The sequence below is a fragment of the Perissodus microlepis genome, chromosome 3, assembly GCF_051167445.1.
Source record: "Perissodus microlepis isolate ML-2025 ecotype Zambia chromosome 3, ASM5116744v1, whole genome shotgun sequence".
NCBI lineage: Eukaryota > Metazoa > Chordata > Actinopteri > Cichliformes > Cichlidae > Perissodus > Perissodus microlepis.
The window spans coordinates 48,704,302-48,730,235 of NC_140463.1; the positions used below are offsets into that span (position 1 = coordinate 48,704,302).

Sequence of the window (25,934 nt, forward strand, 5' to 3'; positions counted from 1 at the left end):
CGGTGACATTCGTCTATCCTGGCCTGAAAGGAGACGCTACCGGTAGACTGCAGCGACAACTGCCAGCATCTGAGCCAGACTCTGTCTGTCTCATCACGGTCACCTAAATGCACAGTAATGGCAGGTTTTGTAATAAGGCAGATCGCGCTAACATAATATGCACTGTTAGTTGATTATTTACCTGCTGCATTAACGGGAGAGGACGTGCAAACGTTACCGCTGCTGCTGGGTTGAGATTCACGAGTCCGGAGCAGAATTAAAATCACGACATTCATTTCAGGTCATCGCGTGTTTTGTGAGCAAATGCTTTTGCATATTCGTAGTGTTTCCTCCCTTAAATGAAATATCTACTTTGCAAGTATTGCAAGCTGCCCTGTTGTCATCCGTTCTCGTAAAGTATAACCAAACTTTTGAGCGTTTGAGCCGCTTACGCGTCGTGTTTCCTGCCAGGTAGGTTCGGGGCGACTGGAATCGATAAGGGAATCGTTTGCAAAAATGGCAAACAATTCCAAGGAATTGAAACAGTGGGAACCGGTTCTCAACAAGAACCGGTTTTCGATACCCATCCCTAGTAATCATCTCAGCTTTTTTTTTTTTTTGCAGCTTCTGGCATGAACAGCTGGGTGTGGTCTTCCTGTATGTGGGTGTCAAGCTGAGCGCAACACAAACATTGCATGTCCCTGCCAGTTGTGAACACACCCGCACACACAGCCCCATTAACCTACTGAACCCGGGCCAATCAGCTCCCAGACTCAGGGATGCGCCGGAGCTAACGCAGCCTTCAGTGTAAATGCTTTATCCATGTATTTCATTTCCACCGTCCCCATAATCACGCCTGTACCCCTTAGGCAGACTTTTAAACCCTGACCCACTATTGACATGGGTCCTAAATTCATGATCCAAGGTGTGAACCTTTGCTGATAGTGTGTGTCACTATCAGCCCCCGGTTCTAATATGGTTGTAAGCCACAGAGGGGGTGTCCTACAATACCAACTGTCTGCCAGCTATAACCCAGTTTTGAGATCCATCCTCAGACGCCTTAACGCCCACTCACATCCTGGGTCATTTGATCTCAGTAAGTCACGTTGGGGCAAGTTCTTACAACGGTTTACCTCAGCTAATAGTGACCCACACCTGTTTTCACACCTTGGCTCATGTGATTAGGCAGATGATCAATAGTGGGTCAACGACCTCCCAGTAGGGCTTAAAAATCTGGGACTGTCCACCAGTTGCTCTGAGAACTGAACAAGGTTCTCAGGTGAAACGTCTTCAAGAAACTTATAGAAGTGCAGACACTTTTCTTTCCAAGCTGCTTAGATTACCATGACCTGGATGACTGAGAATCTTCACAGACATGATTGGATGAGGGTTACCAGCCTTGCCCTGCCCCTCAACCCGCTGCCCCATCCCTCCTCTGCACTCGCGCCACAAACCACACTCTGACACATGGGTTTTGTGTTTTATTCTAAAATAGACATTTCCATCTAAATTCTTTTCATACATGAGAATTTGTAGTGTTACCACATCTGTATGACAAGTATGTTATCATAAATGACTGTAATGAGGAACAACATGGTGATCAAGTGGAATTATCATTTAAGAACACACTAACAGAATGTTGATAACCCCACTGGTAGTTTCTATAACCAGTAAGGGGAATGCTGGCGTTGTCCCCGTTTGCTCAGGAGGAGGTTAACATATTGGTAACTTCAACATAAACAGAGGACACAAACCCCAGTGTTTGGTTGTGTATACATTTTGTTATTGAAAGAACAAATAACTGTTTATTTTGAAGACTTATTTACATTTTGGATGAATGTCCCTTTAATGAAGCAGCTGAAAGGTGCAGGCTGGTTTTCTTGGAGTTGGAACAGAGGGCTGTTGTGTCCTCCTGCTATGGCCGTATTTGTAGACTTGAAATTGAGCTGGTGCCAAGCTGGTCAGCTCTCACCTCTCCTCAGGAACACACGCTCATACCCAGCTGTGCATCCATGACTCAGATCTACATTAATTTGCTGGAGACTGTCATCTTAAACAGCACTACAGCTTACCTTTTCCATACCTAACACATCCTGAACCTCAACACATGTCTTTACCCTCACATTGAAACATAATAGGTGTTTTTTGCTGCCCACATAAAGAAGAGGCCACTCACTCAGTCACTCGAAAACTAAATATAAAATCTGGATCTGTGAGAATGAGACAGTGTAGAATAAATATGTTAACATGATACACTTAGAGCAAGATAAATGTTTTTGTTGTTGTTTTTACTTGTAGACAAAAAGACTCATGGAAACATTTGAAGGTGAAACTGAGTTCAGCTGACTCAATGCTGAGAGCCTCCTTCGTCATTTCACTGCAGTCATGAGATCAGTGTTGAGCTGTGCTGCGGCTGTGAGACGCACAGATGACTGATGGTCATGCCAGCCTTCTGATGGGCATTCGGAGCTGGGTCAAGCACAGGATTAAATACCACAGCCAACTGTTGTTCCCGATTTAGGATCCTCAGAGACAGCATGTCAAGTACAGACAATCCTGCAGCTCCCATTGACTTTAGAGTCTTAATAGTTTTTAAAATCTTTAATATTTTTTGGTTTCCTGCTTCCAACTTTAATGCTTGGATTCCTTCCTCTGCTTGTCCCACATTTCTAGGATGTACACAGTAGAGAATTTAGGAGCTAAAGAGCAGGATTTTCAGTTTTATCTTTCTGTAACATATTGTGCTGTCTAGAGTCTATGTAACTGAGACTGAAATGTAAACTGCTGCATCATGGCAGCGAGGACAGTTCGATGTTTTGTAACGGTAATATTTCAGTGCGTGCTTCTGACAGACAGCTCACAGGTGTCTGGCTTAGCCAGGCTACATTTACAAAGGTCACAGGCAGGAGTGCAGCAGGGATCTGATTGCTTTGACCTCTACTACAAGTTTCCAAGTATATGTTATGATCATTTTGAGCTTGAATTCTTGGATGTTTTTTAGTGAGCTCTTATTGAACAGTAGAATTTCAAAATAATACAAATAATACTGAAATGGTTTAAGGAAACCATTACAATCAGCTCTATACACCAGGCTGTGGTATGGAATGATTCTGTATGTGGTTGTACCAGAGTACTGACAGTTTCTGTAGGTTCACCAAAGCATTGGAAAAATAGCAGCTACAGTTAGGTTCACAATGACACACTTCCTTTATTTTGAATGAAACAATCAAGATGTGTTTGAAGAGAATGTTTAGCTCTGATGACAAAGATTTAAATTGTTACATCATTGTTACATTAAGTGTTCAGGAATTACAGCAATGTTCTTCTGAAGCAGGTCACTTCAGGGGATCAAAGGTAAATAGGCAAACTATTCCTTTTAATACATGCATGAAAATTCCTCGCCGTCAAAGACTGTAAATGTCATGGACATCAGCAAATGCTATAATTCCTCCCTTCTGATGTTCTGCCAGATGTTTGCTTCAGCCTTCATCAGTTGGTGCTTGCTTGTGGGTCTCCCTGCGTTCAGTTATGTTTTCAGAAAATGAAAAACATGCTCTGAGATCAGGTGAGTGACATTTCCATTAAAAAAAAGAGAAAAAAATTATTTTCTTTCCTCTGGGAACCTCTGTGGTTGCATTTGCAGTATACGTTGGGTCATTAGCATACTACTTTTAGCTTCGATTGGCAGTCATGCCATAACATTGCCTCAATTTTGAGCTTCTCCTTTCCTTTTTGATATTTAATATTTTACTTTGGTGCAAGTTCATTTTGGCTTCAACTGTCTTAAGAAGTTCTTTGCAGGCCCGGGCAAACTTTTCTAGATGTTTTTAAAAGTCTGATCTGGGCTTTTTGTTCTCAAGTGGAACCAGTAGCTTAAACCTTGTTGCAAACTCTCTGCATTTCCATTTGTGAAGATGTCTCTTGATTGTACTCATAGGTCTACCTCTTTTAGAAATGTTGTGAAGGGTTATTCTTAACCAGAGACAGAATTCAGCACTCATATAGTTAGTTGCCTGTTATGATTTTTCAGGCTGTTTGGTGTGGCTGAGCTAGGCAGCGCTACAATTCTTTTTAAGAATGAACACAGCTTTGTTAAAGACGTCTTTGTCGCACTATGGTACCCTGCAGTCAGGGGTGCTGCCATGGGTGTGGGACCTATGAAATCTTTGATACCCAACATCTAGACTCAAAACAACTGGTAGCTCAGTGTTTCAATATTCAAAAGAGACAACAGCTATCACAACTGGGTTCAGATGGGGTACCAAGCCCCAAGTAGAACTGAAGGTGCGCTGAGTACGAGAACAGCTGACCTGAAAAACAGGATCATGGAGAAGCAGGAAACCTGGACCATCGGTGGCCGATTACCAAGACTACGTGAAGTACCCTCTGAAGGTCTGCTAGAAGAAGTGAAGGCAGCATTATGGACAATCCCTACTGTGACCATCACTCAATCCAACCACATGATCTACTCTATGGAGACGCTTGGCTATGAGATGAACAGCCATAAGGAGCAGTACCCTCCATGGAGGAGACTAGAGGCCAAGATCAAGGTAGCATAGAGGGACGTTAGCTAAAAATTAGAGCTGCAGAAAGATGTGATGAAGATTTGGTATCAAAGTAGTACAGCTGAGGTGTTGGAAACTGCCAAGCAAACAGCATTGGCCAACTGCTTGAAGAGGTTCACCAGAGAGATACAAGGCAAGAGAATAAACCAGCTGTACTCCACTGAACCATCCAAGATGGTTACTTTCAGTGGAGCAATATGAGAACATCTGTGTGGAGTACGGCCGTAGCAATAGCTGTAGCTATACCTATACCGAAAGCAACATCGGGAAAAAGGAACACGAAAAGCTAGAGAAGTGCCACGGGCAGATGTGGATGGTGAAGGCAACAGTGGTACTAGTGGCAATCAGAACAGTTGGTGCAGTGACCTCCAAGCTGGGCACAGGGCTCCAGGAGATCCCAGGAGCAACACCTCTGTCCAGAAGAGCGCAGTCCTAGGAACAGCAAAGATACTGCGCAGCACCCTCAAGCTCCCTGTCTCTGGTAGGGGACCTGAGCTTGAGGAGAAAGACCGCCCGCAGTGGCCACTACTTTAATTTTACTAATCTTGCCAACCCTAAAAATATAATATTCTTAAAAAAATGAATCAATCTATTTCTTATAGAATTTTGGATTTTTTAAAAATTATTATTATCATTATTATTCTTTTTTAACATTGATTGGTACCTTACACGAAATACAAAAACAACCCTCTTTACATTTTTACATGCTGTAGTGCCATATTTTGGGAGCATTTCAAGTTGCTATGCAATAAAATACAACCATTATATCCCACATTTTAATAATATGTATGTATTAAGTCCATAGTAACTACATATAATGTGCAAAAAAAGACAAAGAAATTGAAAATCGTTTTTGTTTTTTTTTGTTTTTTTACTCATTTTTCTAGTTGCAGAAATGTCAAAGATACATTCCTCAAAACTGTAAATGCAAATATAAATTCACTGTAAACAGCAATGACAGACTTATTATTCTCCTGCTTTCCTGCTGGTGAGCAGCAGAGCACCAAGCCTCTGTAAAACAACACATGCAGACGGATTATAGTGACTCACTGTTCATTTCGTATTCATTACTGTAACACACTTTAGGCAGAAGAGCATTTTTAAATATTATCCGCATATATTTGGATAGTGTTTCTATAATTTACCTCTACAAAGCTTTATGGTGTAGACGTTTGTGTTCAGTTCATCAGATTAAGAAAACATACTGCTCTGTTTGACCTGGGACATGGAGGGTGACGTGTTTTAAAACTCCTGTGGTACAGCTGTGTACTGTGGGTGTGGAAAAGAATGATCATTGTACTGTCTGATAGTATCTACATGTAGTGAGAAAAGCAGGGCTCCCAGCCAGTTTCCTCATGCAACTCCAAAACAAAAGTCCAAACTAAGACTATTCACATGTAACACATTCCTCTCTGTAACGTGTTACATGTTTGGATCTAGATAAGAGCACATTTAGAAACCAACCTATTATCAAGATGGGTTAAATGGATACCACGGTCAACTGTGTCAACTCAAACTGTGCAGTCAGCTTTTGCCTGATCTTAAAGCTTTGGTGTTATTATTGTTCTGTTTACAGTAAAAAGCAGTAAAAAGCCACTGTACAGACCACTGGAGCATTTGATATCCACACAGCAATCTATTTTCTTTCGCTTACCCTTGTCCAGATTGTGGGAACAGTGGTCTAAGCAGAGATTCTCAGACATCCCTCTCTGCAGCCATGTTTTCCAGCTCTTCTGGTGGGACCCTGAGACATTTTTAAGGTGGGCAAAATATCTGCCCAACGGGTCCTGGGTCTAGTGTCTCCTCCCAGTTGCACATACCCAAAACATCTAACCTGATCAGGTATTTTTTTTTGTTGTGGAACATAAGGATAAGTGGAAAAGGATGGATGGATGGATGGATGGATGGATGGATGGATGGATGAATGGATGGATGGATGGATGGATGGATGGATGGATGGATGGATGGATGGAAGAGCAGTGGCTCTAGTCTGAGACTCTCCTAAATGACCAAGCTCCTCACCCTATCTGAGGTCGCTGGAGGCCTTACTGGTCCAATCCCTGATTGCCACTAAAGTTGGGCATTACTCTCCCAGTATAGTGATTTGGGTCTGCTGGATTTGGAAAAAAGGAAGTCATGATACATACATTGGTATAAACGTAATAAGGTGAAAATCCCCTAGTCAAAGTTCTTCTTTAAATGTTTTTACAAATGATAAAATATGTTACTTTTAGCTCTCAAATGTTTTTGTTTTTTTAAATAATTTACCAGTGTCATCATTCTTTAGATGCTGCATGTAACAAATATAAAAGGCTAATGCCTGTGTGTGTGCCTCAGAAGCTGCATTACATCCTTCATGTGCTAGCAACAGATTATAAATAGACTGACACCTAAAGTGGAAAAGTCCCCCCAGCTGAGGGGGACTCATGACAGAGGGAAAGGTTTCCTGCCAGTTAGTTTGTGTTTCACATTTACTCCTTGCTAAAACATCTGAACAACAGCAACAATGTTATTATTATTATCAGATTATCCTCCAGGATATGAAGCCACTGCATGTGTGACGTCTTAAATTAATCTGAGCTATGTCAAGGCACCCATAGTTATAACTGTAGTGAAACAGGAAGTTTAATAGGGTTAGAGAACAGCTTTCATTAAATAACACATCTCCAAATTACATAAGTTACACTACCAGTTAAAAGTTTGGACACACCTTCTCATTCAATGGTTTTTCTTTATTTTTACTACTTAAGATACTTAAGATAGATAGTAGATAGAAACTGAAGAACTCAAATATATGAAGCAAGATATTATGTAGCAAAACACATTAATAAATATCTCTGAATATGTCTTGTATTTTAGATTCCTGAAAGCAGCACCCTTTGCTTTGTTGGCAGCGCTGCAAACCCTCGGCCTTCTCTCAGTGAGCTTCATGATGTCGTCACCTGACATGGTCACAAGAGTCACCTCTGCTGCTGAGGACGCATTCATCGGAACCAGCATGGCTACCACAGCATCCTGCAGCCACATGCATCCCATCCAGTTTGTGTTTAGTTGGACCATCATTTATTTTCCAACAGCACAATGACCACAAACACACCTCCAGGCTGTGTCAGGGCTGTTTGACCAAGAAGGAGAGTGATGGAGTGCTGACCAGATGGCCTGGCCTCCACAGTCACCTGACCTAAACCCAGTGTGGATGGTTTGGGATGAGATGGAGCTCAGAGTGAAGGCAAAGGACCAACAAGTGCTCAGCATCTCTGGGAACTCCTTCAAGACTGTTGGAAACCATTTCAGGAGACGACCTCATGAAGCTCATGGAGAGAACGCCAAGAGTGAGCAAAGCAGGAATCAAAGCAAAGGCTGTTTGGAAGAATCTGAAATATCAAACATGTTTTGAGTTATTTCACACTTTTCTTGTTTACTACAGAATTTCATGTGTTTATTCATAGTTTTGATGCCTTCAGTGAGAATCTACAGTGTAAACATTCATAAAAATAAAGAAAAAACATTCAATAAAAAGGTGTGTCCAAACTTTTACTGGCAGTGTGATTAACAGTGAAACCACAGTGTAATTACTGGGTGGGGCTTTTCTGTGTGCTTTGCCTGCTCGCCCTGTGACGCTCTCCTTTGACTTCCTCTTATTTATTTATGTATTTGTGCCAAAATATAAGCATTCTAATGGAAATGTATCATTATTTTTGTTAAAACCTTTGTTTTAAATGCTCACGATGAGATTTAAACTGTAAACTTCCTCCTTTTTGGATGGGTGGAAGTTGGCAGAGACATCTGATTTTATTTTGAAAGTCCCAGTAACGAGGGTTCCGGTTTGTCCGAGTTAACTTCACGATATGTGACCGGAGTATTTGTTTTGTACCGTGTCTACGGAGCGAGCACTGGTGAGGATCTGTCACCGAGGCAGGTGGAGTCTCCCATCCACTCCCCGGTGAAGGAACACGGAAGAGGGGACACGCCTGCCCTCCGTGTAATTTAACTTTAGCGTGTGTGACAGGATCGAGCATGACTTCGGTTTGGAAACGGCTCCAGCGGGTAGGAAAGAAGGCGTCTAAATTCCAGTTTGCGGCTTCGTTTCAAGAGCTGATCATAGAATGTACAAATAAATGGTGAGTGGTATAATACTTATATTTGTCAATATTTGATAACTGTCGATTTGTTGTGCACCCCGGCACTCCTCCGTGGTGTGCTCTCTGAGCGTTAAAGAGACTGACAGAGAGAGTGATGCCAAACTCCGGTCAGACGTGTGAACTTCTCATTTCGGCGAGTAAAGCCTGTGAAACTAAGTGTATCATTCACACTCAGTTTACACGAGCCGGTGTATTTATCACTGCGCATTAACGTCTTATTGACAGACTTAATACAGTTACTCCATGTAATTACAGGTCGTCGGTACAATACCTCAAGTTTTAATGTTCAGAAAAATTAATGCTAAAAGCTTTGTTTGCTGCAGAGAGAGCCCGCCCCATTACTTCCGTGTTTGTTTTCTTGATAAGAGAACTGTAATTGTTACCATGCGGCATCCTAATAACCATGGCAACGGGTCAAGCCAAAAAACTGTCGTGGCTGTGGGAGTGAGTGGTGGTGCAGTTTAGTGTCACTGCTGGTGTGACGTGTGCCGGTGGAAGGATGAAGCATCTACGCCATCATCATTGGCTGAAAGTAGACTTTTGGACACTGAGGTCATGGATAAAAACTTCCCCTCTTATAAGAAATCTGTGGCCAGGCCCAGGTCTGCAATAATTGTTGGGAGGAGTTAAAAACACGAGGAAACCTTTTTATGAAGGCAAACAGTTAGTTGTTCCAGTAAAGTCGCGCTTTAACCAGATTCAAACACTTGTGTTTTTGTGGCACGCTCATAATGTGATTCTGGGTGAGTGCTGGGCCACCACCAGCTGACTTTACACTAACTGGTCACATTTTGTGAGGCTGGGCTGTATAATAAATCAGCCACCACTTTAATCACACTCTGGATCTCTGACATGTGGCACAGAAAGTGCACATTTAAGAGTATTTTGTCTATTTATTACTTAACAAAATTTACATTTACAATAAAGACAGCTGGGGGATAGATTTCATTACAGTATCTTTTGGAAGGTGCTGTAACATAATTCCTCATCGCTACTCTCTGCAATCCGCCCCTCCCTGAGCCTGGTTCTGCTGGAGGTTTCTTCCTGTTAAAGGGAGTTTTTCCTTCCCACTGTTGTGCTTACTCATAGGGGGTCATGTGATTGCTGGGTACTGTGGCCCCTCTGTGAAAGAAAGCCTCAAATCAGACGTAGACTCCATGGTATAACTCTCAAACGTGCACCTTGAGATGAAGTGGCATCTCACTAATTTAGAATACCTTCATTTTCCCAGGAAATATAGTTTGTTGCTCTATTTAAAAGCCCTCAGTAAAGCTGTGACATCTCTCTCCTCATCATTATTTGAAGAAAATAAGAATGACGCCAGGGTTACTCTTCAGCACTGGTGGACAAAAGAGTCAGTGCTTTGTTGAACAGAGTATTCCTTTTACCTTAACTAGTATTGAATTCACTAATTTCTTTACTAATAACGTTTTAACGATTAGAGAAAAAATAACTGATCACCAGATATATAATATGTTCAGCTACTTTCAATACTATTTATATTTATTTAGTCTTGATCCTACTGCATTAACCTCAGTAATCACTTCCTCCAAATCATCATGTTTATTAAAACCAATTTCTTCAAGACTGCTATAATATGTCCTACCATAAATCAGTGCTTCAATTTTAAAATATGATTAATCTATCTCAATCAATCACCTACGAACCACAGGCCTATAATGGCAGCGTTACTTAAACAGCCATCACTAGCCTCAGCTGTCTTAGCTAATTGCAGGTCGATCTCCAATCATCCTTTAGCTCAAAACATCTCCAAAGAGTCAGTGTAAAAAAGCTTGTTTTATTTGTAGAGGGAAAAAACCAACCCCAATCTCTGGTGCTGTGAGTCTTACCCAGTAAGCAGTGCAGAGCTTAGATGGAGCTACTGGGTGTGGGGATTAGCCCAGTACTAACTGCCTGAAAAGCCCCCGAATGCCTACCCTTCTTCCTGTGACAGAGCCGGTACAGGCCCAGCTGTCAGCAGCCCGTGTGTTACCGCAGTGCCCCTCTAGATTGGTGCACTTGGTAACTAACTGGGTTAAATTTAGCGTCCTGGAAGACTGAGCCCCAAGGGCTGGATTAACCTGTAAGAGTTATTCATGGTGATGTAGATTAATACTTTACCAGTCCCTTTATAAAGGCCCACAATTAAAACCATTTAGCGAAGGATATTTTTATTAAACCAATATAATAGGAGCAAAACAAAAGCAGAACCAAATAATACTAATCAGAAAATATTAATCAAATCACCTCAGTTACATGTGTCTAATGAACCCATTGTAAGCTAATGCTGAGCTTGTTCGGATCCTTGTGAAGAAGGAGGTTGGAGAGATGGGCACACCCAGGCATGAGGAGGAGCTTCCAGCTGTGAACATCTTAGGTCCAATCTTCTGAACTGCTCTTCTTATCGACTCTGCACAAAGCTTTTATACCTGCTCATCCTTTCTTCCCCCTTTTTACGTCACATCGTCTAAGATAGCGTCTGGTCTCACCGCTGGAATCACCCACTGTCCACCCATACCTCATCATCCTCTCTCTGTCTGTGTTGAGTTTTCATCATACATGATTTAAAACTAACTTTAAATGTTAAAATCACTTCATTACAGTTTCTTTTTTTCCATGTTATTCTTACCATAGAAAGTTTCATTGTATATGAACATTCAGTCGCATATTTCTCCTTATGTTCCATTCGTTTATACAACCTCTCTATCATGATCTTATTCTTACATGAACATCTTTTAGCATAATCCCTTTTAATCCAGTTACGGGAATACTTTCTTTTACTGTTTTTCTTTAAAACTGATCACAGTATACTCAATACATTTTCTTTTATTTAATCATACATTTATAAAGTCAGACATTCTCTCAGATTAGTGGCTCCTTGGTGTCACACACACCCACACACTGATTATATATATTGGCAATTAAGAATTAAGCAAAAACAAATATGAATTATGGTTGTGTATCCTTAAATCTTTTTTTAAAGGCTTAAAACTCCCCTCAAAGCCTTCAGCTAATCCAAAATGCTGCAGCAAGAGTCCTGACAGGGACTAGAAAGAGAGCAGATTTCTCCTGTTTTGGCTTCCCTTCATTGGCTTCCTGTTAAATCCAGAATTCAAAATCCTGCTCCTCACATACAAGGTCTTAAATAATCAGGCCCCATCTTATCTTAATGACCTTGTAGTACCATATCACCCTATTAGAGCACTTCGCTCTCGCTCTGCAGGCCTACTTGTTCCTCCTCGAGTATTTAAAAGTAGAATGGGAGGCAGAGCCTTCAGTTTTCAGGCCCCTCTTCTGTGGAACCAGCTTCCAGTTTGGATTCAGGAGACAGACACTATCTCTACTTTCAAGATTAGGCTTCAAACTTTCCTTTTTGCTAAAGCATATAGTTAGGGCTGGACCAGGTGACCCTGAATCCTCCCTTAGTTATGCTGCAATAGGCCTAGGCTGCAAGGGCTGGCTTGCTTTTGTCCTGTCTCCCTCCTTTCACCTCCAGCGAGTCCTGGCTGTTAGCTGGTAGCTGTCCCTCCCTGAGCCTGATGCTGCTGAAGGGTTCTTCCTGTTAAAAGGGAGTTTGTTTCCTTCCCACTGTTACTATTTAGTGTCATCTGACTATTATTATAGGGTGTTGGAGGGTCTTTACCTTACAATATAACTGACCACTGTTGTTGTGATTGTGAAACATCAGCATGTAGTGGTGCACAAATCTAAATAACAGAATTATTAAATGAGTCTACCAGTGAGAGATGGGGCCTTAAATGAACCCAGAAATCCAACTGGCCCAGTCACTAAAAGTTTTGTTTTGGCAAGATAAGGATCTTTCTTTCTCTCATTATTCCACGACAGATTAATCAGATCAGATATTTGGACCTGATCCCAGATGTTGAACTTGAGTATGAGAATAAAGGAATATAAAGGAGTCCATGATTAGGATGATGATTGCCAAATTCTTTAAGAAAAACTACAATATTTTGCCAAGTGAAGAAAATTCTTTAGGAGGTAGATCTATAACTGACTCTACGAGCCAGAGACGTCTTCGTGGATGAACCATCAGTCCCCATTGGCCTCTTCCAGAAAACATCTAAAATCTTGGTATTTGCTCGGCATTTCTCTTCTCGTGAACCGATTGGATGATTAGTCTGGTTTTCAGTGTTCAGGACAAGCTTGAAACATGTTCCTCTTGGCCATTTCCAGTTTATGTATACAGAGGATATTGTGCTTAGCTTTAGAGCTGCTGTTTTAGGTTCAGCATGTAGGAGTTCCTTTAATTCCACTGGCGTTAGTCATTGTTCAGTCAGCGTCAACATGTGTTTTCAGTCCTCTGGCCCCGGCTTGTATTTTGGCCGGCCTTCCTTTCACACTGTTTGTGCTTTGTGGTAGTTTAGAGAGATTTGCCACATTTTGCATGCTCTGTACTGGGGTCAGTGGTGTCTGTTAAGGCAGTGTTACTGGAAATCTAATGACAGTACACTGTAAAAGGTAATTATCATGTAATCACGTCCTTTCTTTTTGGGCTCTGAAGGAATCTCTGAGGTCAGAGTGCCTGAGGTGGTTTTAAGCATCCCTTATTTTGTCCCATAGGATTTTCTTTTCTGGATTTCATGCCAAGAGAATTAGATCAAAGCCGATATTCACCGGAGAAATAAAACCACACACAAAAGTTTAACACTGAAATAAGTTAAATGTTAAAGCTAAAACGGTGACACACCAACTCAAATTAGAAGTCATAACTACAATCCCGGCTACAGTAAAACCAGTGTGACTAGTTATCTTGTGTATTTTAAAGTAATGAACCATAACATTGATTTGAAATGTTACAATGTTTGTTTGCATCATAATTTCCACGTTCTACAAACACACAGGACAAAGATTTTGATACCACGACTAAAACTAAACTTTTATTTCTTTCCCAGCAAAAAGTTTTTGAAACTTATGATCTATAATTATACATTTCTTCTTCTTCTTCTTCTTCTTCTTCTTCTTCTTCTTCTTCTTCTTCTTCTTCTTCTTTTTCTTCTTCTTCTTATTTGAATTAAAAACTGAAGCAGCAAAGTGCATAAAAACAAACTTTGTGTCACTACTAAAATGTTTGGTCATGTCTGTAGGATATAGGACAAAGATGCAGCCGGTTCATTTCAATGAAGTTTTAATACCAGGAGTAATGCAGATTAGCAGCTCAGATCGAGACTCACAGACAGGACTTTATTTTAGAAGACACAGCTGTGAAATATAAAACTAAGTAAACTGGGACGACGCCTGAACTAATCAGGCAGGCAGAACACACAGCAGGGAAATGAAGGAGATCGCGACAACGGACAGAGTGAAACGAAGGGCTGAAGTATACAAAGATAACAAGGGAACGAGAAACGGGGGAAACACAGCTGGGGCCAATCAGACGCATGAGACGAGGTACCTTCAAAGTAAGACAGGAAGTGACATGTACAGTGAGAACCAGACAACGACAGTAGGACATGGAACATGCAGATATGCACGCAGACAACTAAAGGGCCAGATGTGACCCCGAGGTCGTCTACCACCCAGTCACACTGTCTAATTTGCAACAAGAGTTAACAACATGCCTCAGTTTGACCTCCGACTAAAATGATCTCAATAAATGTGAAATCATGTAAACACCCAAAACTGGACTGATTTGGCTTTGATGAAAACTATTTTGATCATAACTAATAGAAAAGATTCCCAGAACTACAAGTTGTCAAGTTGTCATAAAGCATAACCAAATTGCTCTAAATCAAAAACAAATACAATGACTAAAGCAGAAAACTGTTGAACTCTTGCCCAAATTATCAACTAACCAGCTGCTTTTGGTAAGAGACTGTGAGCGATGAGTGAGAATGAAAGCAACGGACAGAGAACAGAAATGGACAACACGCTTCACAGAGCTTAGAGCAACACCTGCTGCACTATTTATAACAGACATGTTTCTGTGCTGACCTATAAATGTACAGGCCTGTGGTGGTGAGTAACTCAGTGGTTTGTAGAGACAAAAACGCCTGAAAGAAAACATTTACAGGTACCAGGAATGATGTATAACTCATATGTAGTCTGCCTCATTTTAAAATGCACAGTGTTACAGTGTAACCATATTAGAGGATGCTTCACAGTTTGAGGAGCACACAGCCTAGCTGATCCATATTTAAGACATTCTTCTGATAGACTTGTACAATGATTGCGATGCCACAGAAATGTCATTTATGACAAGCTTCAATGATTCGCCCACACCCATGCATGTGTGTTACCCCAGGCTGTAGAAACGATGGGCTCAGCTTCAGCCTGAAAACTGAAAGGAACATGAAGGTGCCTTAAACCTGAAAACATCCTGTTTAAGTATACCAAACCTACCTGACCGTAACCCATAGATGTCTATGGGAAAACTGCCCTGAACCTTGACCTTGTAAACTCTTTTCTGATGAGTTTATGGGCTTAGTCGCTCACTGAGGGTTGAGGGGTGTAGCTCAGGTGGTAGAGCAGGTCACTTACTAACTAGGTTGGTGGTTGGATGGTGCTTCAGTCTGCATGCCAAATCCTTGGGAAAGATACTAACTCCATGTTACTCTCTGATGCATCCACTGAATGTTAGATTGGAAACAGCGTAGAAAAAAGTGCTTATGCGAATGAGTGAGTCTACAGGTTGTGTAAAGTGCTGTATAAGAACCAGTCCACTCAAAGGAGACACTCTCTCCTGCACCATGCCTGTTTGTGATAATGCAACTATGCCTCAGTCCACTGAGCATCAGCCTGGCAGTTTTTTGTAGGGTGGGTGATGAAGTTTCAACCAAAGTTTTGCAACAGAGCGACAGTTTGACGGGCGACGTGTGGACGCGTGGTGTCGTGGAGAATGCTTACGCACAGTGCTCAGCTGTGTTTTGGGACTGAAAGGGGGTTTTGGTGGTTGACTTTGATGGCTGGTACTGTGAAACACTGGAACAACTCAGAAGGGCATTTCTGAACTGGAGAAGACGAATGCTGAGCAAGAGCGTAAGCATTCTCCACGACACCGCGCATCCACACGTCGCCCGTCAAACTGTCGCTCTGAAGCAAAACTTTGGTTGAAACTTCATCACCCATCCACCCTACAGTCTGGACTTCACCTGTTCCCAAAGTTGAAAGAACATTTGAAAGATTCTGCGGCGGCGGCGGTGAGCAGCTATGACATGGGCACGACCTGTTTATCTTTCTACAGTATCCCCATTTCGGTCGATGCGGGAGTCCTTACTTTTGGGATTGCGCTTGTATGTTTCAGTTTCTTGTCCATTTAGGTTCCCCTTTTGTCTTTGTCCTCTGTGTGTTTGGCATGTATGTGTGTGTGTGTGTGTCCTTGTGTGTTTTACACAAGGTCTGACCAAATCGTAGATGCCATCATCATTGCCACACAGATTGCAATGAAACAGGCAAAACATGTCAGTGTTTCTGCTCACAACAGAGTCAGTGTCTATTGTAAAAAATAGATTTCACATACAGCCTGGGACTAGTTAACAACATGAAGCTGCAGAAAAAAATCTACAGCCTGGCTGAAGTGAAAGTCAAACTTTCATTCAGAAACTGGTTAACTTGTTTATCTGTGTGTATGACAGTGTCTGTGTTGAAAAAGGATTTTAGTTGTTACTGTAATATACTCATTGTATGCTGCCAGACACAGTACAATACAGTAAAATACAATATACGCTCTGCTGTTATTCAGGCAACCGGACAAACTGAGAGTGGTGTGGATCAGAAGGAGCAGACGTCACAGCACAAAGGTAATAAAAGGAGAAACAAACGAGCATCTTTACAAAGCGCTGAAAGGAGCTAGTTGTGCCAGCGCTACTTAAGAACAAAATTTGACTTGTCATAATATAAAACCAGTGTTTCTACGTGAGCATCTGACAGATGGTGTAGTTTTTACATTGGGATTAGTCATTACTAAATATTTTGACCTAATTCATGAAGGCTGCACATCCAATTTGCCTAGCAATTAAAACGTACCACATTTTCCATTTTGGACTGATATAATCCTCTTTAGTGATTTGCAGCCTTTTCTTGATGCTTCCTGTTTCTGTTCTGTCAGCTGCACAGCTGGCAGCCAGGAATCCAGAACCCCTACAGAGGCTTGGTGGTTTGGCAGGTTCCAGAGAGTTTAGATATCACGGTCACACTCTTCAAGGTATGGAGCTGATTAATTAGATGGATTATAGATGGGGGAATATAATATGTCATTTAGTCATTCAGCTAATTATTTATGCATTGACAGGAACCAACTGCAGAGGAGTTTGAAGACAAAGAATGGACTTTTGTTATTGAGAATGTAAGTCTGATCTTTTTGTGCTAGCTTTCATATTGTGGTATGATCATAAACACTTGGGGCCTGAAACTTGGCTACCCGGCTAATAGGACATAGAGGTGTTCTGTGGTAATGACACGGGACCAAAATGGAAGAACAACAAACTACGCTAAATTAGAAGATGCTCTCACCATATCTACCCATACTGAGTAGCAATAGCAAGATGATTATGTGACTAACTAGTACCGAAATGATGGGACGAGAAAAGTACGAAGTAGAACCAGAACAGCTTAGGATCCAAAGCACACCGAATCCCCTATCAAAGATGGTGGGGCAGAGGGAGTTGGACATATCTATGTCCGATGACGTCTGGGATTCAGTCCTTAAACTCCACGTCGCTCTGTGCTACTCCCTACTGCAATTCAAAGAAGTCCACAGGGATTTCTATCCTATCTTAGACCCTCGCTGTAACAGGTGCAGGTCTGATGATGCCAAACTAACCCACATGTTTTGGACTTGCCCTGCCTTGGCAAATTTTTGTGAGGTTTTCTTCACTCTGAACAAGACCACCGGCCTGAAACTGGCTCTCAGCCCCCTACTTGCTCTCTTTGGTACAGCGGGAGAGGATGATCAGTATATTACTGGGGCAAAACGTCGGCTGCTGTCTTTTGGTTCCCTCCTGGCTAGGCGTGCCATGTTGTTGAGGTGGAAGGCTGCTGCCCCACCCTCCCATGTTCATTGGCTGATCTCATGTCGTGTCTCAGTCTTGAAAAGATCCACTGCTCCATCCAGAACCAAAAGGGCACATTTGATCAAATCTGGGGTCTTTCTCTGACAAACTTCTCTAAACTTAACCTAACCTTCAGGATGTTCCTGCTGACTAACTGATTTGCTTATTCCATCGAGGTCTGATGTGTGTCTGTGTTAATGGGAACGTGAAGCTCAGTGGTGTTGCAGCTAACTTCTGTGGGGTTTGTAAGGAAAGGGTTTGTTAGTATTGATCACTCAATAAAAATATTTTGAGTAAAAAGATGGCGGGGGCAATGTTATGTTATGTCATACTGTGGTTAGACCTTGAGTTGTGTTGTTGTTGAGTGGTGACTAATTATCTTTGGGATTAATTAATGTGTGTGCATTCAAACTTGAACTCTATTTTTTTAATCAGGAGACAAAAGGATGTAAAAAAGTGCTGGCATCAGCTGATGTCAATATGAAGAAGTATGCAAGCGCCACACCAGCTCAGTACGATTTAACACTGACGCTCAAGCCACTCTCTGTGAAAGTGGTGGAAGCCACACTGAAACTCAACCTGTCGTGCATCTTTCTCAGGGAAGGCAAGGCCACGTAAGTCAAGAAGCATTTTTATTTATTATTTTTTATGATGTTCCAGGAGCAGTGAGGATTACTTTTCTCTGCAGATTTCCAACGTAATGTCTAAGTTGTTGAGGTTGTGACATCAGCAACTTTGCATTGAATCTAAAACTTTCTGTTAGGTATGTGAAAATATTAGTGGAGCTGGATAAAGGTGGTGATGTCTGCTGATTTTTTTGTTTTATCACAGAGATGAGGACATGCAGAGTTTGGCCAGTCTTATGAGCATAAAACAGAATGATATTGGTAATCTGGATGACTTTAATGACAGCGACGATGAAGTCAGCGAAGAGAGAAGGTCAAACTTTGGAACAGGACAAGTTACTTATGTTACAGGTAAGACTTGTGAGGATACCTGTGCACTGATTCAACCAGGCTAAAAATGACAGAAGACAAAATACTCAACTTTTAGGTAAAAGCAAAGCCTGGAAGATAAACGATGTCTTGTGGTTTATCTGTGTCACACATTTAGTAGGTGCCTACAGATAGTAAATGTAATGATGAGGCCCAGATATGATGGCTAGATAACAGTTATATCATCTCCAAAAGTTCAGGTTCTGTGTTTGCTGCATATGGGACTGCATGGATATGTGCTGGTCAGAGTGCTGGTACATGTTCACCAGCAGAAGTACCTACAAAAGGCCTGACAGCATCAGAACTAGATGATGAGTCAATGAAATAGGGTGGTCTGGTCTGATGAATCAGGATAAATACCTGAGGTAATCTTAGATAGTTCTACAAGTGATTTTTGTTTTTGTAATATTTTCAGCTACAAGAGTCAATGCATGCCTGCGCTTTTTAGGTTTTAAAATTTGCAGCTAGAAAGAATGGATTTAAAGTGCAAATATCGACCTAAAAAGACAATACCAGAATTAATACACACAGTGCCATGAGCAAGTACTTGTCCCCTTCCTGATTTCTTCTGGGTTTCTTTGCATGTTTGAGTGACGAAATGTTTCTCCCACTGAAAACGCGACGTCCACATAAACAGAATCAACTTTTTGGGATTAGACAAAGATGACCCGAATAAATATAAAATTCAGCTTTTAAATGATGAATCATTTATTAAAAACTAAGGAGATCTACCTGCCCTGTGTGAACAAGTAGTTACTCCCATTTAGGGCTGGGCGATATGGCCTAAAATCCATATCGTGGTATAATTTGAAGCACGTGCGGTAACGATATATATCGCGATATATTCTTTTCTTCTGTATACCATATTTTCCGCACTATAATGCACACTTAAAATCCTTTAATTTTCTCAAAAATCGACAGTGCGCCTTATGTATGAATTCTGGTTGCGCTTACTGACCTCGAATCGCTTTTATGTGGTACACGGTGCTCAAAAATCTGTCAAAAAATGTTTTAGTACGACTTTGCTAAGCTATGAGGCCGCACCGCTTGATGGATTGTTGGAGCATTACAGCCACCGTAGGCAGGAGCCTCGTGGAGTAATCTGGGTCCTAAACTCCGGCTCTTCAGGTCCCAAAGTCAAACGAACACTGCGGCATCACTGAGAGTTGAAAACTGTCTAAAATCTTTCATCTTTAATAAAATGATCAGCGTTGCTGCTTTACCAGGTGTAACAATTAATTTTAACATCCAGGCATCCATGAAAACAGGATTAGTTACATTTAACAGAGTTAGAAGTTAGCAGGAAGTTAGCTCGCTAGCTTCCACCTAAACATGATATAGCATGTTCTGACTGAGAGATTTTTGACAAAATTCAAACGTACAGCTCTGCTATCACCTCCAACATAAATGAAGCGGGTTAGTTATTGCAAACGCTTGATTGTAGTTCTTGCTGCCAAGGGTGGCACAAGCAGTTATTAGGTTTGGAGGCAGTTAGTCACAGTTAATTCATGATTTAATAAAGGCAGCAATTACTTTTTAACAGAAGGCCAGGTAGGTTTGGATGGCTTTGTTCCAATAATGAAACCGTAACTTTATTGTGTTGCACTGTATTTTGTATTTATTCTCCTTATCTTCGTCTGATATTAAAATTTGCTTGATTTGTAACAACAAATATGAAAAAACTAAGAAATCTTGAAAAGGGCACATATGTTTTTCATGGCACTTCCGAACAGATTTGTTCTGTTTCTGGTAGATATGGAATCAATGCCACATGAACGAAGCATTTTAGAAACTGTTTTTAGCTTAGACTCATGTTGGAGGGAGGAAATTATGCCCCTTCTCTCTATTCTATTTCTCTTTGAACTTATATTCCTTAACTGTTGCCGCTTCCTTTTTGGTTTCCTATATAAAATGTGCTTTCCATTCTTTTAATCACTCTGCCTGCTGTTTTCTTTCTTCATACAAAAGCCTCTGCTTCCTCCACTGAAAGAGTTCATGATCTGGCCTGGAGGCCTGTAGTTGAATTAGGCCCCACAGGTAATTCTCACTTCTGTGAATTTATTATCATTTCTCTTCCTCCTTTCAGTTCCTCTCTTCCACTTTCCACACTCACATATGTTTTCTTAAAAATAACACAAAAACCCACTTTCATATATGCATCTGTGACTTTCCTTTAACCCTCTAAACCACGGTGTCAAACTTCAGGCTTCGAGGGCCGTTGTCCTGAAACCTTTTCATGTGTCACTGCTGCAACATCCCTCGAGGACTTGAGTTTGACAGCCCTGATCTAAAGCCTAACCTGTCGCCGTGCATTTTCCAATGTTTTTTTAAACATCTGTAACTCCTGAAACATTTGCTCAAATGAAAAAATTCTAAAGCTTCCTAAAAGCAGCGATTTTGTGCTTTTCAGTTTTATTAGAGTCATTACGGTAATGCCAGGCATGGTGCTGCATTAAAGTTTGGTTGAAAGAAGAGAGAGTCAGTGTGATGGAGCTCTGCAGAAAACAGACATTTTAATGGCATTTTGGTTCTTTTTATTTTTTTATTTTTTTATTTGTTTTGTTTTTGTTGTTTTCTGTGTTATTTGACAAGATCTGGATGTGGCGCCTTGCCTGGGAGGACCATACTGACCCTAATATCACTGAAAAGCACAGAGTTGGTGCTTTTAGAAACCATTGCAATTTTTCGATTGTGCCACTGGAACAAGAGTTACATTAATTTGACCTAAAGGTTTGGCCTAAAACTGATTTAATAGGTTAAAATCAGTGTCCAACCTGACCTTTTTATTTATTAGAGCCAGTTTGGGAGTTTGGGAGTACACATGTCATTATGTTTTTACATTTCTGCTTGTTTCCTGTTTCCTGCTGACCTTTATTTCATTTCTTTATTTTCCATCTTCTCCCTTATCCCTGTGCATGTCATATCTTTCACTCAGTGACCTCAGAGACTGATAGGAAAAGGTCTTCTGGCATTTCTTCCACCTTTTCAGCACCATCTTATCCTCTACTGTCACTGCCAGTCCCTGATCCATCTGTTCCATCTTTCTCATTGCAAACCCACGCACAACCACCGAGCACTACCCAGCAAGCTCGGCCCTCTCCCGATGCCTACTCATTGCCAGCCTTTACACACTCTCACCTTCCTGTACTCCCCAAAATCTTCCAGCACACTGTTGGATCAGGTACTCGTCAACAGATGTTACTAGTTTTGTGTGCTTCCCTTTCTTCTCTTTGACCCTGAGAGCCCATTTTTAAAGAGATTATCTGCATTTGATTTAATGCATCAATGCATCTGTTGCACTGGTTGCAGAGCTGAAGCACTTTCTGTTAAAGGAGTGTATGTTCATGGATTTACACCTATTCTTAGTAAAGTTAGGATAAAACTACAACTCACCCTATCAAGTTGATATTTCTTTCTCATTATATCCTGTTATAATGCTAGAAGCCATTGTTATAGCTAATGCTGCAACAACTGAGGTGAAGCTGTAGGTTACTCCTGCCATCAAACTCATCTCCACTGCCTGTACTCTCTCCTTCACCTCTCATGTGCATTTTCATAAACGCTGTGAATCCTGTCTTCTGGTTGTAGTGTAGTTAATAGTCTGCATATTTTCACTTGCTCTCATTATTTGTCTTTTATCTTCACACTGCTCCCTTTTCTCTTCTGATTCTGGCACTTCCTGGACATGTTCTGCTGGCGTCTCGTGGACATTTCAGCTCCTCAAAGGCCCCAAAGCTTCCATTTTGGCTCCTCTTCAACTGAAGGCTTGAAGGCCCAAGGTTTCCTCTCTTTCATTTCTTCAAAATTCCACTTTACCCTCTGATCCATCTTTCTATCTCCCTCAATCCTCAAATTCCTTGGAAACATGTTTGTTTTTTCCAAAACAAAGCTGTTTGCAAGGAATCCCGTTCTGCTCTGTTCATATTGACATTAGAGTAGATGCATCATGTAAAATGGTATTTATGTATTTAGGCTAATGCTGCACTTCAGGGAAAAACATCCATTTAAGCAAACATACCATAAAATGTATAAAGGAAATAAAATCTGATAGCAACAGGTAAACTAAAGGTGGGTCCACACAGGAAGTGATACTTTGCTTTGTTGCTTTAGTTGGTGGCTAGCAGCTGATGTTCCTGTCTTAGGTTGCCTGGGTAACCATTTCATGGATGTGCTGTCCTATCCAGCCAATGCTATCCTGGCTATCTTGGCAGTTGCTTCTTGTCTTGGAATTGAGAAAGGTTTAACTCAGGACCAAGGTCCCTTGCCCTCTAGCTCCCCACGCCCATTATTAGACACTGTGAGGTAGCATAACGTAAGCAGCAAGGAAGGTGATAAGTAAACAGCATCAGCAGACTATTTAAGCTTCTTTTAAGTATACTTTATTTCTGGCATCTCCATAAAACAATCAACCTGGTAGGCAAAAATCCCACTTGCTTTATACAGGACTTTACCCACACCTGAACCTCGTTAGTCTCTACCATCGAAACAAATAGGTCGGACCAAACAATACAATTCTAAACAAAGAACAGGAATAAGATTATGCATGAAATGACAAACTCATTTACTCAGCTAAATGGTTTGAAAAGTAAAACACTGCATGAAATACAACTCAAAAGGCTACTTTAAAGAAAATAATCAATACAAAATGAAAAAAACCTTCATTTGGTTAAGCCCAGTGATGCAATTAATGACCTCATGACCCTATACCCACATAGCAGGCAGGTCTGGCCCGGAGCTGGTATCAAGCCAGCACTGCTGGCTGACTTCTGGCATGATAAGACGTATGTCATCCAGATGTGGGCCAGGCCTGGCATAGATGGCACTGTCTATGTGATGGCATGCCACATCTGGCTCGAGTGTGGTTTGGTTTATGTGAACCAGGCTCATAGAAAACAGGTCTGGCCCGGATTCGGCATCAAGCTGGCACTTCTGACTGACTGGTGTCATGGGAGGGTGTATGTCAACCAGATGTGGGCCGGGACTGGCAGTGATGGCACTATTTATGTTCCTATTTTCCTATTTTAGTTAGAGGACCCAAATGCCATGTTGCAATACTATACTGCTATGGTAGCCAATGTTTCAAATGCAGGTTTGACAGGTTTGTGAGTGTACACTTTATCCAAAACCTAGTGACGATTTACTCATGGTCACCACCGGGTGGCTGTAGCTCAGGAGGTAGAGCAGGTCACCTACTGATCGGAAGGTTAGTGGTTCAATCCCTGGCTCCTCCAGTCGGCATGTCAAGAGTGTGAATGAATGCAGTTAGGAAGCACTCAGTTTAGAGAAAGTGTGTGAATGTTGCATAGAGCACTTTGAGTAATTTGGGAGAGCAGAAAAGTGCTATAAAAGCACAGAGTTTTGTCATGTTACTTTTGCACTATTATGTTCCGGCACATGTTGTTATTACATGGCTTGATTAAGGTACACGTTAGGCTGACATCTGGGCCAGCAGTGTGTCTGCAACTGGCCTTGTGCTGGCCCATGTGTGGGCCACCTCTGGCAAACCAGATCTGGGCCACCAAAGGGCCGTCATTCTTTGCGGCATGTGGGCCATGTGTAAGCACATTGTGTGGGCCAGATCAGGGCCATACCAACTTTGCTATGTGGGTATAAACAGGAAGTACTCGGCGGCCCTTCCCATATACCTGTCTTAAATATAGGACCTGAATTCATGGACAAACATGGTAATTATAACCAAAGCAACATGAAGAAACATAATTTACTGGACATTTGCCTGTGAACGGAAGAAAATTCAAATGACCTGATGGTTAGTAGTGTTTGCTTTAAAAAACATATGCATGGGTGTAATGGATGTAACTACTGCTACCACAAACAAACCCAGGATAGTGTGTCAAACAAAGTTACACCAGCAATGTCTAAATTAAAGCATTATGGCTAACTGTAAATTAACAAGGAAATAAGTTATCAGTTTGGTTAAGGGACAAGTGGTAAATGAGTTCGTGCCTAACCACTCTGTCACAGAAACTTACACGGAGAATACAAGCTGAATACAAGCTCACACACACACACACACACACACACACACACACACACACACACACACACACACACACACACACTATCGTGGTCTAAACATATCATGCATTATTAGCTCTGAATGCTGCTCAGTAACATTGGATATTTATTACTCACTGTAACTGACGCTCATGTTGGTTGGTGCTGTGGTTTCCCTGCTGTGCTGTTTCTTTTTCTCAGCAGGTGATCGAGCAGATTTTCAGTTTCTTTTCTTTCCCCCTCGTCTTTCTCTTTCCTGGCCCCCTGGTTCTGTACGTTCTGTTTGTAATAAAAAATCTAAATAATAAAAATTGAACAAACTATGACAGTCAAGTGGACCGTTATAGCAAAAGCTGTAGTGGTCCACTTGGGAAAATAAATCTGTTGGGCAGACGGGCCGGGCAGGAGTCCCAAAAACCTGAAAAGCGTTTTAAATATCTCCGTCCAGCCTACACATGGGATTTAAATCAGGATAGATCTGGTTACCTGTGAGATCATACTGTTGTTCCAGCTGGGTAAATGAAGCAAAGACTGAAGAGAACAAAACAGGGGGCTTTATCTTTGTTGGTTTGCAGAGATGCCAAAGGAGATGAGTATAATACTTTTATAGATGATAGAAAGCATTCACCAAACCTGCATTTAGAAAGGCTGTAATGTAAATAATCCCATTCTACCTGGTGGAAGGCTTTCTGTGCATCGAGACACAGGATGATCTCTGCCCGAGAGAGGGAAGCGTGCACAATATTCCAAACAAAGAATCCACGTCTTCCTATGATGAAACCAGTTTGGCCTTGGGATGTGATAGAGGGAAGCCGAGCATGTTGGTAGGTGGTTAAAGTGTTAAAGTTGGCCCTGCTTCACAGGCTGTTCCTGTCTCAGTGGCCTCTGGCCCCACGTCACTGCTGGTCACTTCCTGTGTGGACCCATCATTAGAAGTATAGTTTTCATATTGAGAATAAACTAAATTATTATTTTGACTCCCATTTAGCATTTGGGTACAAGACTTACTGATCTGAATCTATTTTGAGAACAGACCATTACATTAAGCACTGACAGAGCTCTGATGTCATAGCTTTGAAAATAACTGCAGAATAAATACTTTCATATGTTAAATACTAAAACTAAATGTATCCTTGGAAAGTTGTCAAACTGCTGCCAAATGTAGTGTTTTACACAAAGTAGTGTGTCATGCAGCCGATGTTATATGTAGTACTCTGCATGCACAGGTAA

The 25,934-nt window shown here is 41.4% G+C and overlaps 1 protein-coding gene across 6 annotated transcripts in view; it reads left to right on the top strand.

Moving 5' to 3' along the window:
* The first annotated feature begins 8,364 nt into the window (after nt 1-8,364).
* Nucleotides 8,365-25,934, top strand: part of ehbp1l1a (EH domain binding protein 1-like 1a) — a 42,962-nt gene continuing 25,392 nt past the window's right edge. For 2 of the 6 annotated variants that reach the window (XM_084924667.1, XM_084924670.1), the window contains exons 1-9: nt 8,365-8,665; nt 16,386-16,443; nt 16,752-16,847; nt 16,935-16,988; nt 18,130-18,308; nt 18,526-18,671; nt 20,658-20,726; nt 21,625-21,870; nt 22,406-22,468. In XM_084924667.1, coding sequence (XP_084780793.1) covers nt 8,562-8,665; nt 16,386-16,443; nt 16,752-16,847; nt 16,935-16,988; nt 18,130-18,308; nt 18,526-18,671; nt 20,658-20,726; nt 21,625-21,870; nt 22,406-22,468 — 1,015 coding nt within the window. In that variant the 5' untranslated portion in view covers nt 8,365-8,561. The remainder of the gene's footprint in view (nt 8,666-16,385; nt 16,444-16,751; nt 16,848-16,934; nt 16,989-18,129; nt 18,309-18,525; nt 18,672-20,657; nt 20,727-21,624; nt 21,871-22,405; nt 22,469-25,934) is intronic. The other 4 variants (XM_084924673.1, XM_084924669.1, XM_084924671.1 and 1 more) reach the window with 4 other exon arrangements.